This window comes from Pseudorca crassidens, chromosome 9 (genome assembly GCF_039906515.1).
Source record: "Pseudorca crassidens isolate mPseCra1 chromosome 9, mPseCra1.hap1, whole genome shotgun sequence".
Classification (NCBI taxonomy): Eukaryota; Metazoa; Chordata; class Mammalia; order Artiodactyla; family Delphinidae; genus Pseudorca; species Pseudorca crassidens.
In genome coordinates, this window is record NC_090304.1 from 78,384,897 (window position 1) to 78,405,261 (window position 20,365).

Consider the following 20,365-nt stretch of genomic DNA (forward strand, 5'->3'; position numbering starts at 1 on the left):
AATGTTATTTTAGAGAATTAATTGGATGCTTGTTCAATTGATTTTCATCGTGTGCCCTCAGTTATGAAATCTCGACAGGAGAAAGTAAGTTTATGCAAATACACTTCATTTCTTGTTATTTGGTTTTACATAAATAAAGTTATACTTGTCTTACTTACGTTTCATATTTTTGCTATGCTCTGGGTATAGTAGTGAATAATAGTAAGTAAGAAAGAGGCTGTCCCTGCTCTCATGCAGTTTATTATTTACCTCTGAGCACATGGTTCTTAGAAGTGACCTTTTCGGTGTGGCATTTTTAATGCTACAATTTTTAGACGGAACTCTTGGCAAAGGTCATTTCAATTCCTGATGTATTTTTTCATGGTTACTTTTTACATCCTAGTTGTGGTTTTTGCTCAATTTTTCATCTCCAGCAATTTAAGTAATTTTTGCAGTGTTAATTTTTCTGGGTCTGAATTTTGATTGTGACAATTTTTTGTCATTTATGATATCTATGATTCTTACTTCACTTAAGTGAGATAATACCTACAGTGACTGAGATCACTCTTCTATACACTTCAAATTAAGTTGAAAACAGTTCACTAAACACAAATGACTGAGCATGAATTGTAAATACTACTCAACAGGAAGAGAAAGTTACCTACTCAGCAAATTACTATCTTGTGCACATTGGTGCACTGTGTCATGTTGCTAGAGTATCTACTAACTGAAAAGTTAATGGTGTGGATTAGGGTCTGGTAGGATTGAAATCATTTTTATCTCATATCTTTTTCATTCTTTTTGACAGGTGGTAACCATTAGCTTTCTTAGTCTCTTTATCTCCAACATGTTACTCTTCCGTATTTTAACATCACTAACATAGGTCAGGAACCTTCTTTTTTTTCAGGGAAAATGGTATAAATTCACAGAATTATTAACTCCCTGTTTAAGCAGCTGGCATCAAAATTACTTGATCCCCCTCCTCCATCAATACTGCTTCATTTGTCATATTCTGCATAGGGATTTGAACATTTTATTCTTGTTTGCCCTTTTGTCTGCTATTTTTATTTTGTGTTACTTTACTATTTACTTAGATTCACCAATTGTTGACATTTTGCCACACTTGATTTATCTGATAGAGGGATGGATGGATGGATGTATGGATAGAGGAAAGAGTAGAAAAAAATACATAGAATAGGATAGGATAAGACATGCTTACACACACACAAACATACATTTTAACGAACTGCTTAAAACTAAATAACAGACATGATGATACTTCCCCTCTAAATACTTCAGCATACATCTTGTCCTAAGAACAGATACTCTCCTACATAACCACAATACTATCATCACACCCAAGAAATTTAATATCAGATATGATATTATCTGATACCCATTCCATATTCAGAGTTCTTCAGTTGTCTATAAAAAAGTCTTCTGTGGCTATTTTATTTCTCTGATCCAGGATCAAACCCAGGATTATACATTGCAATTAGTTGTCATGTCTTTTAACCTAGAAAAGTCTCTTTGCTCTTTTTCAATCTTTCATACACATTGACACTTTCAAAGAATCCAGACCAGTTATCTTGTTGAATATCCTGTAATCTGAATTTGTCTGATTGTTTTCTCATTATTAGATTCAGTTTAATATTTATGGTAAATGCAGAGTTTCAAAGTTTATGCTTTTATAGCCTGTTTGTTTTCTTTTAATCACCTGGACTTACTCCTACCTATATATTGCCTTCAAGTCTTCTATTTAACTGCTTGTTATTTAGAGTCCAGAAAACAGATATGCAAGCTTTTCGAGTTACGTTAAAGCAAATAAATAGGTACTTATTGCCTCCCCTGGGAATAAAGTGCATGGGCTTTAGATATACTTTGGTCTTCTAAAAGATTTCAAAATTTGTTCCTGGATCTCCATTGTATTTTATATACATAAAATTATTTAATATGCAAGTTCTAGAAAGACAATATATAACCATATTCTTACACTTTCTGTATGTATGACACAAGAGACCATTAAAACTGTATTGTATTTACCAGGACAACTGTGGTATAGCCTATTTATAGTCAATAGAGATTTTTCTAAAACAGATTTCCATCTCTTCAAACAATGGCAAAAATAGCTACTGAGGAGTATTTGTTATTTTGGAGATGTTGCAGGTAAGCTTTTTATCAATGTTTTTTATTATACATTTCAGTTCCAATGTTTTCATACCCATATGAACTTAACAAGAATTTTGTTTTTAAATTATACTGTCTTATATAACAACTTTACAATGTACAAGTATTATGTAGTTAATTCAGAAACTGAATTTCTCAGCCTAGCAACATTAATTATATAATATCAGGTGCCCCAATACTGAAAACCCAAATGTCCTTGGTTTAAGATTTGAGAATTGTGCTTCCCTGGTGGCGCAGTGGTTAAGAATCTGCCTGCCAATGCAGGGGACACGGGTTTGAGCCCTGTTCCGATAAGATCCCACATGCCGCGAAGCAACTCAGCCCATGCACCACAACTACTGAGCCTGTGCTCTAGAGCCCATGAGCCACAACTACTGAGCCTGCCTGTCACAACTGCTGAAGCCCGTACACTTAGAGCCCATACTTCGCAACAAGAGAAACCACCTCAGTGAGAAGACTGCACACCACAACGAAGAGTAGCCCCCACTCACCACAACTAGAGAAAGCCCGCACGCAGCAACGAAGACCCAATGCAGCCGAAAATAAAAATAAATAAATAAGTAAATACACTAAAAGAAAAAAAAGATTTGAGAATTGATGCTTAATTCCCAGAAATTGTATCTATCTCTGGAAAATTCACAACTTGGGTGAAGTTTATATATTAATCCACTACTTCCCACCCCACACATGCGTGGTTTTGTTGTTGTTGCTGTTTGTGTATTTACCCCTTCTATTGCCCTTTGGGGTTTGTTCCCCCACACGAGTGATTGATGGTGTTGATTTGGGTTTATCTCAGGCATAGAAGTAAGCTGATGTATTCATTCTTGTTAAGGTGTTTAGCATGAATCTTAAAAGACACTTTACCATTTCAAAAAATCATTTTAAAAGATCTAAAACAATTTCAATCATTTAAAACCATTATATGGAAAGAACAATAATGAATTTCTAATAGTGGGATTTCAGGCACTTTAACACTTGAGTGAGAGGAATAATTTTGAGCAGGAAGCCTTCTCAGTATCTTTCATAGCACAGGCAATCTTCTGCTATTTCTTAGAGCAAGTGCAGTTCTGAGATTTCCAGAAGAAAAGTATTCAACCCACTCTTTCCTGTATCCCTTCACTGAACACTCATAATCAACTTAATAATTATAGTATCTATCCCCATGGAGCACCTGTGAGGATTATGTGAGATAATCACCCATGTAAAACATTTAAAACAGAGCCTGTAACATAATATATGCTAAATACATGTTAAGCTAAATTATTAGTATTATTGCCACCATAATGATTATCTTAATAAGTTTAAATTGTCTCAAAAAAAGTAACATTCCAGAAAGTACTTACATGAAATTTACATGCAAAGTATAACTTTCCCTTCAAAAAAATAAGAATTATTCTAACAATTTGTAGTCCCACTTGCCTTTCCTCTTACAGTATCAATCTTCCATTCCAGCCAAACACATTTAGAGTGTTTCACTTAGGTTCATGCCCTCTTCACTTATGTTCATGCCCTCTTCACTTATGTTCATGCCCAATTCCTATCTACATTATATTTTTGCTCTGCTCTTCAGGTACAACCATCAAAGCTCCAACTTAATGTTAGTTCTCCCATGAAGTCTGTGATCGATCCAGCTATGATATTCTCACCCTCCTCTGAACTTATCTGTTTGTATACATATACTCCATATGCACTTTTTTTAAACATCGTTATTGGAGTATAATTGCTTTACAATGTTGTGTTAGTTTCTGCTGTATAACAAAGTGAATCAGCTATATGTAAACATATATCCCCATATCTCCTCCCACTAGCGTCTCCCTCCCAGCTTCCCTATCCCACCCCTCTAGGTGGGATAAGTTTACAAAGCTCAGTCACAAAGCACCGAGCTGATCTCCCTGTGCTATGCAGCTACTTCCCACTAGCTATCTATTTTACACGTGGCAGTGTATATGTGTCAATGTTACTCTCTAATTTTGTCCCAAATTACTCTTCCCCCTCCCCGTGTCCTCAAGTCCATTCTCAACATCTGTGTCTTTATTCCTGTCCTGGCTCCTAGGTTCATCACAACCATTTTTTTTTTAGATTCCATATATATGTGTTAGCATTTGGTATTTGCTTTTCTCTTTCTGACTCACTTCACTCTGTATGACAGACTCTAGGTCCATCCACCTCATTACAAATAACTCAATTTCATTTTTTTTTCTTTTCTTTTTTTCTTTTTGCAGTACACGGGCTTCTAACTGTTGTGGCCTCTCCCGTTGTGGAGCACAGGCTCCAGACGCGCAGGCTCAGCGGCCATGGCTCACGGGCCTAGCCGCTCCGCGGCATGTGGGATCTTCCCGGACCGGGGCACAAACCCGTGTCCCCTGCATCAGCAGGCAGACTCTCAACCACTGCGCCACCAGGGAAGCCCTCAATTTCATTTCTTTTTATGGCTGAGTAATATTCCATTGTATATATGTACCACTTCTTTATCCATTCATCTGTCAATGGACACTTAGTTGCTTCCCTGTCCTGGCTATCATAAACAGAGCTGCAATGAACATTGTGGTACATGACTCTTTTAGAATTATGGTTTTCTCAGTGTATATGCCCAGTAGTGGGATTGCTGGGTCATATGGTAGTTCTATTTTTAGTTACTTAAGGAACCTCCATACTGTTCTCCATAGAGGCTTATCAATTTACATTCCCACCAACAGTGCAAGGAGATTCTCTTTTCTCCACATCCTCTCCACAATTTATTGTTTGTAGATTTTTTGATGGTAGCCATTCTGACGGGTGTGAGGTGATACCGCATTGTAGTTTTGATTTGCATTTCTCTAATGATTAGTGATGTTGAGCATTCTTTCATGTGCTTGTTGACAATCTGTATATCTTCTTTGGAGAAATGTCTATTTAGATCTTCTGCCCCTTTCTGGATTGGGTTGTTTGTTTTTTTGATACTGAGTTGCATGAGCTGCTTGCAAATTTTGAACGTTAATCCTTTGTCAGTTGCTTCATTTGCAAATATTTTCTCCCATTCTGAGAGATGGCTTTTGGTCTTGTTTATGGTTTCCTTTGCTGTGCAAAAGCTTTGAAGTTTCATTAGGTCCCATTTGTTTATTTTTGTTCTTATTTCCATTTCTCTAGGAGGTGGGTCAAAAAGGATCTTGCTGTCATTTATGTCATAGAGTGTTCTGCCTATGTTTTCCTCTAAAAGTTTTAGAGTGTCTGCCTTTACATTAAGTCTTTAATCCATTTTGAGTTTATTTTTGTGTATGGTGTTAGGGAGTGTTTTAATTTCATTCTTTTACATGTAGCTGTCCAGTTTTCCCAGAACCACTTATTGAAGAGGCTGTCTTTTCTCCACTGTATATTCTTGCCTCCTTAATCAAAGATAAGGTGACCATATGTGCGTGGGTTTATCTCTGGACTTTCTATGCTGTTCCATTGATCTATATTTCTGTTTTTGTGCCAGTACCATACTGTCTTGATTACAGTAGCTTTGTAGTATAGTATGAAGTCAGGGAGCCTGATTCCTCCAGCTCCGTTTTTCTTTCTCAAGATTGCTTTGGCTATTCGGGGTCTTTTGTGTTTCCATACAAATTGAGAAATGTTTTGTTCTAGTTCTGTGAAAAGTGCCATTCATAGTTTGATAGGGATTGCATTGAATCTGTAGATTACTTTGGGTAGTATAGTCATTTTCACAATGTTGGCTCTTCCAATCCAAGAACATGGTATATATCTCCATGTGTTTGTATCATCTTTAATTTCTTTCATCAGTGTCTTATAGTTTTCTGCATACAGGTCTTTTGTCTCCTTAGGTAGGTTTATTCCTAGGTATTTTATTCTTCCTGTTGAAATAGTAAATGGGAGTGTTTCCATAATTTCTCTTTCAGATTTTTCATACTTAGTGCATAGGAATGCAAGAGATTTCTGTGCATTAATTTTCTATCCTGCTACTTTAACAAATTCACTAATTAGCTCTAGTACTTTTCTGCTAGCATTGTTAGGATTCTCTATGTGTAATATCATGTCATCTGCGAACAGTGACAGCTTTACTTCCTCTTTTCTAATCTGGATTCTTTTTATTTCTTTTTTTTCTCTGATTGCTGTGGCTAAAACTTCCAAAAACTATGTTGAATAATAATGGTGAGAATGGACAACCTGGTCTTGGTCCTGATCTTAGTGGAAATGGTTTCAGTTTTTCACCATTGAGAATGATGTTGGCTGTGTGTCTGTCATATATGGCCTTTATTATGTAGACATAATTTCCCTCTATGCCTACTTCCAGTAGAGTTTTTATTATACATGGGTGTTGAATTTTGTCAAAAGCTTTTTCTGTATCTATTGACATGATCACATGATCCTTCATTTTGTTAATATGGTTTATCACATTGATTGATTTGCGCATATTGAAGAATCCTTGCATTCCTGGGATAAACCCCAGTTGATCATGGTGTATGATCCTTTTAATGTGCCATTGGATTCTGTTTGCTAGTATTGTGTTGAGGATTTTTGCATCTATGTTCATCAGTGATATTGGCCTGTAGTTTTCTTTCTTTGTGACATCTTTGTCTGATTTTGGTATCAGGGTGATGGTGGCCTCGTAGAATGAATTTGGGAGTGTTCCTCCCTCCGTTATATTTTGGAAGAGTTTGAGAAGGATAGGTGTTAGCTCTTTTCTAAATGTTTGATAGAATTCACCTGTGAAGCCATCTGGTCCTGGGCTTTTGTTTTCTGGAAGATTTTTAATCACAGTCTCAATTTCAGTGCTTGTGATTGGTCTGTTCATATTTTCTCTTTCTTCCTGGTTCAGTCTCAGAAGGTTGTGCTTTTCTAAGAATTTGTCCATTTCTTCCAGGTTGTCCATTTTATTGTCATAGAGTTGCTTGTAGTAATCTCTCATGATCCTTTGTATTTCTGCAGTGTCAGTTGTAACTTCTCCTTTTTCATTTCTAACTCTATTGATTTGAATATTTCTGTTTTTTTCTTGATGAGTCTGGCTAATGGTTTACCAACATTGTTTATCTTCTCAATGAACCAGGTTTTAGTTTTATTGATCTTTGCTATTTTTTCCTTCATTTCTTTTTCGTTTATTTCTTATCTGATATTTATGATTTCTTTCCTTCTGCTAAATTTGCAGTTTTTTTGTTCTTCTTTCCCTAATTGTTTTAGGTGTAAGGTTATGTTGTTTATTTGAGATGTTTCTTGTTTCTTGAGGTAGGATTGTATTGCTATAAATTTCCCTCTTAGTACTGCTTTTGCTGCATCCCACAGGTTTTGGGTCATCGTGTTTTCACTGTCATTTGTTTCTAGGTATTTTTTGATTTCCTCTTTGATTTCTTCAATGATCTCTTGGTTATTAAGTAGTGTATTGTTTAGCCTCCATGTGTTTGTATTTTTTTTTTACAGATTTTTACCTTTAATTGATATCTAGTCTCATAGCATGTGGTAAGAAAAGTTACTTGATATGATTTCAATTTTCTTAAATTTTCCAAGGCTTGATTTGTGACCCAAGTTATGGTCTATCCCAGAGAATGTCCATGAGCACTTGAAAAGAAAGTGTATTCTGGTTTTTGGATGGAATGTCCTATAAATATCAATTAAGTCCATCTGGTTTAATGTGTCATTTAAAGTTTGTGTTTCCTTATTTATTTTCATTTTGGTTGATCTGTCCACTGGTGAAAGGGGGTGTTAAAGTCCCCTACTATGATTGTGTTACTGTCAATTTCCTCTTTTATGGCTGTTAGCATTTGCCTTATGTATTGAGGTGCTCCTATGTTGGGTGCATAAATATTTACAACTGTTTTATCTTCTTCTTGGATTGATCCCTTGATCATTATGTAGTGTCCTTCTTTGTCTCTTGTAATAGTCTTTATTTTAAAGTGTATTTTGTCTGATATGAGAATTGCTACTCCAGTTTTCTTTTGATTTCCATTTGCATGGAATATCTTTTTCCATCCCCTCATTTTCAGTCTGTATGTGTCCCTAGCTCTGAAGTGGGTCTCTTGTAGACAGCATATGTATGGGTCTTGTTTTTGTATTCATTCAGCCAGTCTATCTCTTTTGGTTGGAGCATGTAATCCATTTACATTCAAGGTAATCATTGATATGTATGTTCCTATTACCATTTTCTTAATTGTTTGGGGTTGTTGTTGTGGGTCTTTTCCTTCTCTTGTGTTTCCTGCCTAAAGAAGTTCCTTTAGCATTTGTTGTAAAGCTGGTTTGGTGGTGCCTAATTCTCTTAACTTTTGCTTATCTGTAAAGGTTTCAATTTCTCCATTGAATCTGAATGAGATCCTTGCTGGGTAGAGTAATCTTGCTTGTAGGTTTTCCCCCTTCATCACTTTAAATATGTCCTGCCACTCCTTTCTGGCTTGCAGAGTTTCTGCTGAAAAATCAGCTGTTAACCTTATGGGGATTCCCTTGTATGTTATTTGTTGTTTTTCCCTTGCTGCTTTTAATATTTTTTCTTTGTATTTAATTTTTGATAGTTTGATTACTATGTGTCTTGGCATGTTTCTCTTTGGGTTTATCCTGTATAGGACTCTCTGCGCTTCCTGGACTTGACTGATTATTTCCTTTCCCATGTTAGGGAAGTTTTCGACTATAATCTCTTCAAATATGTTCTCAGACCCTTTCTTTTTCTCCTCTTCTCCTGGGACCCCTGTAATTCGAATGTTGGTGCATTTAATGTTGTCCCAGAAGTCTCTGAGAGTGTCCTCAATTTTCATTCTTTTTTCTTTATTCTGCTCCCTGACAGTTATTTCTACCATTTTTTCTTCCAGGTCACTTATCCGTTCTTCTGCCTCTGTTATTCTGCTATTGATTCCTTCTAGAGTATTTTTAATTTCAGTAATTGTGTTGTTCATCACTGTTTGTTTGTTCTTTAGTTCTCCTAGATCCTTGTTAAATTTTTCTTTTATTTTCTCTATTCTGTTTCTGAGATTTTGGATCATCTTTACTATCATTACTCTGAATTCTTTTTCAGGTAGGTTGCTTCTTTCATCTTCATTTATTTGGTATTGTAGGTTTTTACCTTGCTCCTTCATCTGTAACATATTTTTTGTTGTTTCTTTTGTTTTGTTTTGTTTTGTTTTGATGGGTGGTGCTGTATTCCTTTCTTACTGTTTGTTTGGCCTGTGACGTCTAGCACTGGAGTTTGCAGGCATTTGGATAGAGCCAGGTCTTGGTGCTGAGTTGAGGACCTCCGGGAGGCCTCACTCTGATTGATATTCTCTGGGGTCTGAGGTTCTGTTAGTCCAGCAGTTTGGACTTGGAGTTCCCACCACAGGAGTTCGGGCTCGACCTCCGGCCTGGGAACTAAGATCCCTCAAGCTTTGTGGAGCAGTAAAAGAAAAAAAAAAAGAAAGAAAGAAAGAAAAAAAAAAAAGGAGCAGTACAATATCAAAGAATAAAAAACAAAATAAATTTAGAAAGATTAAAAATATATTAGGAGAAATTAAACTATAATTGAAACAACCAGTCACTGGGGGTTCCTCCCATCCCCTTAGGTGTCCATGGTCCCCCATCGGTGCCTGGTAGGTTCCCTAGTTGTGAGAAGACGCGAATTCTGCATCCTCCTGGTATGCCATCTTGACTCTGCCCTCTCCGTATGCACTTTTGTTAGTTGTCTTTATATGTGAATAATCTTCTTTAGAACTATAATCTGAGAGGCTATTTTTCACTTATCTGCCTACTTCACAGAAACTTGCACATACTAAATACTTGAAAATATTGGTTGAGAGTTTATGATTTTTTATACATGGGCTTTGAATATATAAATTATCCACATTTTTCAGACTGCAATAAAATGCAGAGATTTATTTGAAACTGAAACTTTTTTTTAATATTCTGACCATTTTATACTCCATAAAAGTACAACTGTTTCTAGAGTTCTTCCAAAGCCCTTTACTGAGTGTTAATATTTAATCAATTAATATTCTTTGTGACAACTGAATATTGTTGAGATATAATTAGAAGAAAGGAAACTCACACTTACTGGGTTCCTATCCTTGAAAAGCACTATGCCAAATGGTGTCACGCATATTCTTCTGTTTAATCTTCTCAGCTAAAGATATCAAGTAATTTTCTCAAGTCTCAGAACCCTTCAGTGGCAAACTAGGGTTTACAGTTTCCCATCTTCCCCCCAAAATCTGTTCCTTTTACAATTTTTATTTCAATTAATGACACCATCATATACCAAATTTCCCAGAGAGAAATTTGTATCTCATCCAGGCTTCTTATTCTCCCTTACCCCTAGTCAATAAATCCTGTTAATAATAAAGTGCATCTCAAATCCATTCACTCCTCTCCATTTCTACTGATAGTATCTTAGTTTAAGAATTCATCATGTCTCATCTAGACCATTTCAACAGCCTCCCTGTTTGCTCGCTCCACTGCCTCTTTCACACCACCGCCAGAGTAATCTTTTTAAAGCACAAATGTGAACATATCACTCTCTCTCTTAAAACCCAACCTCAGTAGTTACACATCACCTAAAAGATAAAATTATATCTCCAGAGAACTACATTCAAGACCTTTTCACCCTCATCTCCAGTTGCTCCACAGCTCATAATTTACACACTCTTGAATAACAGGCAGGTCTCCCTGGAACTTCTTGCAGCTTCCAAGGCCCACACTGCTCCCACTGCCTCACAGGACTTGCTCGTAAATGTCTCTCTCCTACTCTTCTTTAAGACTTGACTTTAGTGTCATCCCCTTTAGATGGGCTTATTCAGCCCAAATTTTGTCCCATCCAAAATTTAGAATTTCTTCTTTTTGGCAAACCATAGCAGCCTGATTTTTTTTTTCTTTTTGTAAAACCTATGATATTTGTCTCTTTTTATTTGTTGAACAGATATTACCTGAGTTCTTACCATGTGCCAGGCTGGGACTAGAAAGAGGAAAACACTTTCCTTTCCTGAAGTAGTGTGCATTATAATAGAGACAAAATGCAAACAATATAGGATAATAGGGTTACTGCAGGGCATCCTCAAGACACCCACCATGATTTTTCAATGTAAAAACTAGGAATCTTAGAAGCAGAATTTTTAGTTTGGAAAATTGTATTTACTTTTTTAAATAAAATAAATTTAATGAATTTTTAACAGTTACCTTCCCAAGCAACTTCTTTAGCCCAATATGTTGTTAAACTATTCCTAGGGTATTATATCGGCTCCAAGTGTCTCCTGTAGAAAACGAAATTATTAAGTTTTGACCATTTACACAGCAGATTATGATTTTAAAAAGCACCTCTTAAGCAAATCTTACCAAAGAGTAAAGATTATGGACTATTATGATTAGTATGATGCCTTATGTAAAGTGGTAGTCACTATGTTGAGACAGATGTATATGTAGCATTTGAGAAATTGAATTGTGAGTTTAGTTTTATTAAAGTCTGTATTTTGTAAGGAGATCCACCTTACAGATTTTACCTTAAAGTCTATGAATACTACAGTTAAAGAATATTCTGAAATTATGTTACAGAACAGCCAGCCAAGGACCAATCCATCCTGATGTTGGATCCGGATCACAGAGAAAACACTGATGAAGTATAACAGTAACATCATTATTTTTGAGAATCTCCTGTAAATATATCATATATTTATGCATTTGTTAATTATTAAAACACTATAACCATAAAATAAAGGTAAATCATAACATGGGCAATGTAGATAAATTGACTAGTTTACATTAATGCTACAAATTATACTTTGTTATGTTTTTATTGATAAATACATTTTTAATAAATGAAAATACTTCATTGTTTTTAATGAGTATGCTACTGGAAATAAAGTCATTGTATTTAAAAATAAAATAAGGCATTTTATTATTCAAATTATGTATTAGCTATAGTACTGAAGCTTGTTTTTCTGAAATTCCTAATAAATTCTACAAAATTTTTGTACAGCAGTGTAAAAAGTTTATGATTAATAATTCCTCTCATAAATAGTAATGCTATTTATTTAAGACTTTGAAGGATCTCTGTACTCAGAGATGTTACCAAGGGGTCTTGTTCTCAATTATGCAGGTTCAGAAATTAAAGTTATCACTTTATCCAGGGCTGATGGGTCTCTAAAAAACTGACTTTACTAGCAAAGCTCACAAGGTAAATGGTAAATATAAAAAATAAACTGCAATCTCAACTGGATTACTTGAATTGCCTGATCGGTATGTTCTTTTCCCAATAAGAATGTCTGCTGGAGAAACCAGATATATATTAGAAGTTTGTTTTTTTCAGTATAGAAACAAAGCCAAAAGTTGTATGATCATAAAAATTTTTTTTCATAGAATTATGACAGTCTCATACATCCTTTTATTTTCCACCAACTATTTCTACTTCATGTTCTCATCACCTCTCATCTGGACTATCTCAAGATGAATTTCTTACCTCTGGCACCAATAAGGCTGCTAGAATGGCATTTCTAAAGTGTGAGTGAAATGACCAGAATGAAAATTATATCAATCCAATCTTAAATGTTTTTAGAGCTTCCTCTCTGGCTACTAGAGAAAATTTACACTCCTGAGTGTGGCATGTAAGGCTCTTCATATTATGAGTCCTCCCTCCTTACCTACATCATCTTTAACACCTTTCTCACCACACCACTTATTCCAATATACTGAACTCTTTATAGACTCCCAAATACAACCTGCTATTTCATGCCTCTCTGCTTGTACATATACTACTATCTTGGAATGCCTTCCCTTTCACTCTACTTACATCTGCCTAATAAAATTTAATTCATTCTTTTAAATTCTGTTTAGGTTGAATTTTCTCCAATTTTTCCTAATAATCATCTCTACTGCCTCCTATATAAATTAGGTACTTTGTACCCCAAACTGTAATTATTTGTGTGTATAAATGTCTCCTTCTAAATCAAGAGCTCCTGGAAACTAGATTGTCATTCGTTTGTGCCCTTAGGAATTAAAATAGGGTACATAGTGGCAGATCAAAATAACAAATAAAGGAAAAAATATTCAATTGTTCAACTTATCGAGCCCCTACTATGTGCTAGGTACTGCTCTGTGTGTTAGAGATACAATAAAAGACAAAACTTATTATTTGCCATTATAGAACTTAAATTTTAGTGAGGATTACAGATTTTAAAACATAAAACTATAACATCAGATAGTTATACAGTATACCAAATGAAAACCAGAGCATGGTAAGGGACAGAGAATGATGGGAGTACTATTTTAGAGACAGAGGTAGAGTGCTCAGAGAAGGGGTCTGAGAAGGTGACATTTGAGCAAATATCTGAGTGAGTAGGAGAGCTAACCTTGGTGGTAGTAGAATAGAATTCTACATAGAGGGGACCTTCCACAAGAGTGTGCTTAACATATTTAAGGAATAGAAAGGCTAGCATGGCTACTGATCGGCGAGCAAGGCAGAATTGCTGGGAAATAATGTAAGAGAGGTAGCCACAGGCAGGACCATCTAGGGCTTGTAGGCCATGGGATTTCAGTCTAGATTTATGTGAATGAATCCTTTGCAGGGTTTAGGGTAAGGGAGGAACATGATCCTTTTAAAGGATCACCCCGGTGTCTGGAACATATATTTAGGAGAGGGAAGAAGGTAGCAAGTATTTAAGGAGGGGAGCAATTAAAGAAGTTTTGCAATAGCCTAAGTGAGAGACGTTTATGGCTTGGATCAGGTTAACAATGGTGGCAGTAATAAGCGGTCAGATAAAGAATATATTTTGAAATATTTTATGATGGAATGGATGTGAAATAAAGAAAAGGAGCAATCAAGGATGATTCCAATGTTTTTGGGCCTGAGTACCTGTGTGAATGATGGAACCATTTCCTGAGATGAAGAATACAGAAGGAGAAGCAGGTTTTGGCTGAAAATCCATTTTTAGGTTTAAGATGCTTATTATCTATCCAAGTGGTGATACTAAATAGGCAGTTAAATACACAAGTCTGGAATTTGGGTGTGTGGCCCTGAGTCAACATGTAATTTGGGAATTGCCAGTGTGCAGATGATATTTACAGCCGTGAAATTAGTTGAAATCACCTGCAGAGAGAATGTAGCTAGAGAAGAGATCTGAGCAGAGAAGAAAGAAATTGTCTCAAGAAGGAGGGAGGAATCAACTGGGTCAAAGCTGGTAATAAGTTTGGGTTAAATTAAGACTGAAGAACTCCCACTGGATTTGGCTACCTGGAGGTCACTGGTGGTTTTTTTTTTTTTTTTTTTTTTTGCGGTACGCGGGCCTCTCACTTCTGTGGCCTCTCCCATTGCGGAGCACAGGCTCTGGACGCGCAGGCTCAGCGGCCATGGCTCATGGGCCCAGCCGCTCCGCAGCATGTGGGATCTTCCCAGACCGGGGCACGAACCCGTGTACCCTGCATCAGCAGGCGGACTGTCAACCACTGCGCCACCAGGGAAGCCCCTCACTGGTGGTTTTGACAAAAATGATTCAGCAGAGTTTTGGAACAAAAATCTAATTGGAATGGGTTCAAGAGGGAGTAAAAAAAAAAAAAAAAAAAAAAGATAATAAGGTATTACCAGAAATTTTATAGGAATAAACTTAAAAGTTAGGCAAAATGGAACTGGTTAGCAGAATTATGGTCCCCCAAGATGTTCACATCCTCCTCTTCAGGACACGTGAAGATATGACCTTAGATGGCAAAAGGAACTTTGCAGATATGACTAAGTTAAGGATATTAAGATGGGGATGTTATCCTGGGTTATCTGGGTGGATTCAGTGTAATCATAAGGGTCCAGATAAGTAAAAGAGGAAGGCAGGAGGGTCAGTGTTAAAGTCAGAGAGAGATATGCATATTATGCTAAACTGCAGGTTTTGAAGATGGAGGAGGGGACCACACCCTTAGGGATACAGGTGGCCTCTAAAAGCAAGAAAAGGTAAGGAAACAAATTCTGCCCTAGAGCCTACAGAAGTAACAGTCCTATCAACACCTTGATTCTAGCCCACAGAAACCCATTTTAGATTTCTGATCTTTAAGTAACAAATTTATATTGTCTTAAGACACTAAGTTTGTGGTATTTTGCTACATCACAATAGGAAACTAATACACCATTTTACATAACATAGTCCTGGGTTATGGGGATTAGAATGTGACTTTTTTTTTTTTTTTTTGGCGGTACGCGGGCCTCTCACTGTTGTGGCCTCTGCCGTTGCGGAGCACAGGCTCCGGACACGCAGGCTCAGCGGCCATGGCTCACGGGCCCAGCCGCTCCGCGGCATGTGGAATCTTCCCACACCGGGGCACGAACCCGTGTCCCCTGCATCGGCAGGCGGACTCTCAACCACTGCGCCACCAGGGAAGCCCAGAATGTGACTGTTTTTGGTGAACCATTATTCTGTTACCATAATCCAGAGACAGTTAAACCCACCCAGGGTCATGACCAACTGAAAGAAGAAGCATTTTGTACCATCTTATTTGGGGTGTATAAGAGCAGAATTTAGGAAGGCAAGAGTAAATTTAGAGCTTAGATTTTAAAAAATAGAAAGTTGTATGCCTCTACTAGTAAATATTTTGGGACTTTTTTTTATGCCATCAATACAATTTTGTGAATTTTGATGTCATTTATTAAATGACATTCCTCTCGGTCCCAGTAATGTATGGAGGTCGAGGGAAAGGGCTCTGGCCTTCCCAGTGTCACATCTTCGGCATGGAAGGCTTCCATTCCATAGGTCCTAACCTCAAGTGCCCAGACACTGGGCTCCAAGGAGCAGGGCAAAACCAGGGTTCAGCAGGCTCCTTCCTGGGGTACTCATGCCTTCTTTGATTTCAGGTCTGTGGAGCTGCCCTAGGAGCCAGAGTTGTGGTATCCCCTCCTCTTCCACATTGCATTGCAAACTATAAAGGCTGTTCTACAGTAAATAAATAAATAAACAAACAAATAAATAAATAATGATATTCCAATGGGGTAAGCAGGCCAAATGGGTGTGCCATGATGTTTGTGAAGTATTCCAAACATCTCAAATGAAAATTTGTGGGTTTTTTTAAAGACAAAGATTTATATTTATATGCTACTGTAGATGTATTCAACAGCATCCTACATGCCAAACCAGCTCCACATTTAATAATCCCTAACTTTAATTCCTTTCATTTGTGCATCAAAGAATGCCTCTACAAACAAGGATAGTTAAAAATAGTTAAAATCCAAAGTCAGCCTAGGCCAAAACAGCCTCACTAGTAAGCTGGTAAAGCAGGATAAGATTTGTACTTTACTAATACATTATGACATTGTCCACTACTAGAATCACTGTGCAATATTGGCCATAACTCCCCCAAAAATAAATGTTAGAATTTTAGATCCAGAGGGGGTTCATTAAAAGTGAGAAAAGTAGAAAGACAAAGAGTAGAGGTTCCTTTTGAATTAAAGTGAAAGAGAATAGCATTTTGCATGCTACAAAAGTGAAGACTAAGTGAGAATGTGATAGTATATATATTTTTAAATAATATAAGAAAGAAAAATGCCTTATCACACTGAGTTTTAAGTTTTAGGGAAAAAGGATTCTCTTTCGAATTGAGAAAGTAAATTTAGAAGAATCAAAGAAAGCATCACTTTCCTCAATGAATAAACTAATAAAACTCACTACAAGATATGGTAATCTCTTAGGCAAAGGATATCAAAAAAATCAGAAGAGGGACTTCTGGGCTTCCCTGGTGGCACAGTGGTTAAGAATACACCTGCCAATGCAAAGGACACGGGTTTGAGCCCTGGTCCAGGAAGATCCCACAAGCCATGGAGCAACTAAGCCTGTGTGCCACAACTACTGAGCCTGTATGCTGCAACTACTGAAGCCCACAGGCCTAGAGCCCGTGCTCCACAACAAGAGAAGCCACCATGATGAGAAGCCCATGCACCGCATCGAAGAGCAGCCCGCTCACCGCAACTAGAGAAAGCCCGCGTGCAACAACAAAGACCCAACACAGCCAAATAATTTTTAAATAACTAAATTAATTAATTAATTAAAGAAATAGAAAAAAAATTATAAAAAGAAAAAAGAGGGACTTCCTTAGTGGTGCAGTGGTTAAGAATCCGCCTGCCAGTGCAGGGGACACAGTTGGGATCCCTGGTCCAGGAAGATCCCACATGCTGTGGAGCAACTAAGCCTGTGCACCACAACTACTGAGCCTGTGCATTAGAGCCCACAAGCCACAACTACTGATCCTGCATGCTGTAACTACTGAAGCCTGCGTGTCTAGAGCCCATGCTCCACAACAAGAGAAGCCACCGCAATGAGAAGCCTACACACCACAACGAAGAGTAGCCCCTGCTCGCCACAACTAGAGAAAGCCTGCATGCAGCAAAGAAGACCCAATGCAGCCAAATAAATAAATAAATTTAAATAAATAAAGGGATTTGAAAAAAATAATCAAAAGAAAATTTAGACCCACTTGTAGGAGGCAGAGCTTCTAATAACTGATAAGAGAAATTTAGACAGGTTTATCTAAAATCACTGTCAGAGAGGATCACTTGCTTACAACAGCATGGAAACACATTTGGATATTTGAACTGTCCAAGCATGAGTCTGGAAATATTTTAAGCAAATGTTTTAATTAAAATATAACACATATATAAAGGGGAAACAAATCATGTATATATCATATATATCTTGATAAAATTTTATGAAGTAACCACCTAGATTAAGATATGGAACATTACTAGCACCCCAGAAGTATTACACATTACCCCTCAAAAATAATTGCTATTCTGACTTCTGTCACCAGAGATTTAATTAGTCCATTTTGGGCATTTATATAAATAAAATCATACTGAAGTATATATATGTAATATTAAAATAAAATTGGCATTAAAGAGGATTACCATAACCTCATTTTAAATCCATGTTGGCAAAGCACATGAAGAGATGCTCAACATCACTAATTATTAGAGAAATGCAAATCAAAACTACAATGAGGTATCACCTCACACTGGTCAGAATGGCCATCATCAAAAAATCTACAAACAATAAATGCTGGAGAGAGTTTGGAGAAAATGGGACCCTCCTACACTGTTGGTGAGAATGTAAATTGGTACAGCCATTATGGAGAACAGTATGGAGGTTCCTTAAAAAACTAAAAATAGAACTACCAAATGATCCAGCAATCCCATTCCTGGAGAAAATCATAATTCAAAAAGATACATGCTTGACCACCTAGAGGGGTGGGGTAGGGAGGGTGGGAGGGAGATACAAGAGGGAGGAGATATGGGGATACATGTATATGTATAGCTGATTCACTTTGTTATAAAGCAGAAACTAACACACCATTGTAAAGCAATTATACTACAATAAAGATATTTAAAATATATATATATACATGTACCCCAATGTTCATTTCAACACTACTTACAATAGCCAGGACATAAAAGCAACCTTAATGTCCATCAACAGAAGAATAGATAAAGAAGATGTGGTGTATATATATATATATATACATATATATATATATACACATATATATATATATATATACATATATATATATACACACACACACACACACACACACACACACACAAAATGGAATATTACTCAGCCATAAAAAAGAATGAAAATGCTATTTGCAGCAACATGGATGGACCTAGAGATTGTCATACTGAGCAAAGTTAAGTCAGACAGAGAAAGACAAATATATGATATCACTTATATGTGGAATCTAAAAAAAATGGTACAAATGAACTTATTTACAAAACAGAAATAGAGTCACAGATGTAGAAGCAATCTTGTGGTTACCAGAGGGGAAAGCGGGGGAGGGATAAATTGGGAGATTGGGATTGACATATACATGCTATTATATATAAAATAGATAACTAATAAGGAACTACTGTATAGCACAGGGAACTCTACTCAATACTCTGTGATGACCTATATGGGAAAAGAATCTAAAAAAGAATGATATATGTATATGTATAACTGATTCGCTTTGCTATACAGCAGAAACTAACACAACATTATAAATCAACTATACTCCAGTAAAAATTTTAAAAATAGATAAATCACATTGGCAATAAAATACACCAACACCACTCAATTCAAGAAACATAGAGGTAAATTTTTGTTTCTAATAAGAACAAAACCTCATTAGTTTGAGTCAGAATGGCAATGCCTGTGTTCCTACAAATGTTGATGCTTTTAGAGAAAACTACATTGTATACATATATAAATACACACACACTTGCATATATTTTAATAGCTTGTAACATGTACCAGATTTTCTCAATTTCATGTAATTTTATCCTTTTCAATTAAAAAAATTCTTTAAATGTGTAACTAAATATGACAGTTTTTATATCTCTATAAATATTTTATATAAAAATTCCAAAAATGTTTATTCTTTTATTTATTCAAAAATGTTTATTTCTTTCTTCTTTCTTTGGCATTAAGAAATCTGGCTCTCATTATCCACAATGAGTGCATTAATTTGTTTAACCCTGGTACACAATGAAAAGTAGTTTCATAACTGCTAACCCATATACCTATGAGAAACAAATTTACCAACTAAAGTTCAGTGTTTATACCATTCCTTTTGACTTTAGTCTTACTGATTCACTCAATATACTGTTTTCCAAAGTTTTGTAGGTCAGCTCCTTTCTTCCCCATCCCCTTCAGTGTGGTTATGTCGTTAATTTTAATAGATTTATTCGTCATGATCTGCATTCCATGTTGAGTTCTTACAATGTTCTGGCTAAAGTTTTTTCTAATTTGCACACAGTAAAATTCACTTTTTATGGTATACAATTCTATGAATGTTGACAAATGCAGAGAGTTGTGCATCTACCACCACTGAACCATGAAGATTTGTCAAGCCAAAATTTCCCTTGTACAGCCTTGAGCAACCGCTGACCCATTTTTTGTTCTTATGGTTTTGCCTTTTCCAGAAAAGGGGAAAGCTAGAATAAAACCTCTGGTGCTGGGTGGGAGTCAGAGTCAGCATGAATTCATGCTGTTTTAAAATATATATACAGATAGATGGATACAAAAATATAGATATGTATGTGTACATCAGTCAGCACACATATGCATATTTCCTTGCTCTGTCTGCTTAGAGAAACTGGCACTCAGATCTTGGTTTCTAACAACTATTCTCTGGGCTCCCCTGGTGGCACAGTGGTTGGGAGTCCGCCTGCCGATGCGAGGACATGGGTTCGTGCCCCGGTCTGGGAAGATCCCACATGTCGTGGAGCGGGTGGGCCCGTGAGCCATGGCCGCTGGGCCTCCGCGTCCGGAGCCTGTGCTCC

General features: G+C 36.6%; 1 protein-coding gene and 1 non-coding gene across 7 annotated transcripts in view; both read left to right on the forward strand.

Annotated features, from left to right (window-relative positions):
- Positions 1–12,055, forward strand: part of CEP126 (centrosomal protein 126) — a 116,970-nt gene extending 104,915 nt beyond the window's left edge. For 3 of the 6 annotated variants that reach the window (XM_067750811.1, XM_067750805.1, XM_067750808.1), the window contains 2 exons: positions 2,077–2,145; positions 11,635–12,055. In XM_067750811.1, the coding sequence (XP_067606912.1) occupies positions 2,077–2,145; positions 11,635–11,695 (130 nt within the window). In that variant the 3' untranslated portion in view covers positions 11,696–12,055. Of the gene's footprint in view, positions 1–2,076; positions 2,146–11,634 lie in introns of those variants that run through there. The other 3 variants (XM_067750806.1, XM_067750809.1, XM_067750807.1) reach the window with 2 other exon arrangements.
- Positions 12,056–15,714: 3,659 nt separating this feature from the next.
- Positions 15,715–15,833, forward strand: LOC137231343 (small nucleolar RNA SNORA57). Its single transcript, XR_010946468.1, has one exon. It is a non-coding gene; the product is annotated as a small nucleolar RNA SNORA57 (small nucleolar RNA).
- The last annotated feature ends 4,532 nt before the right edge of the window (positions 15,834–20,365 follow it).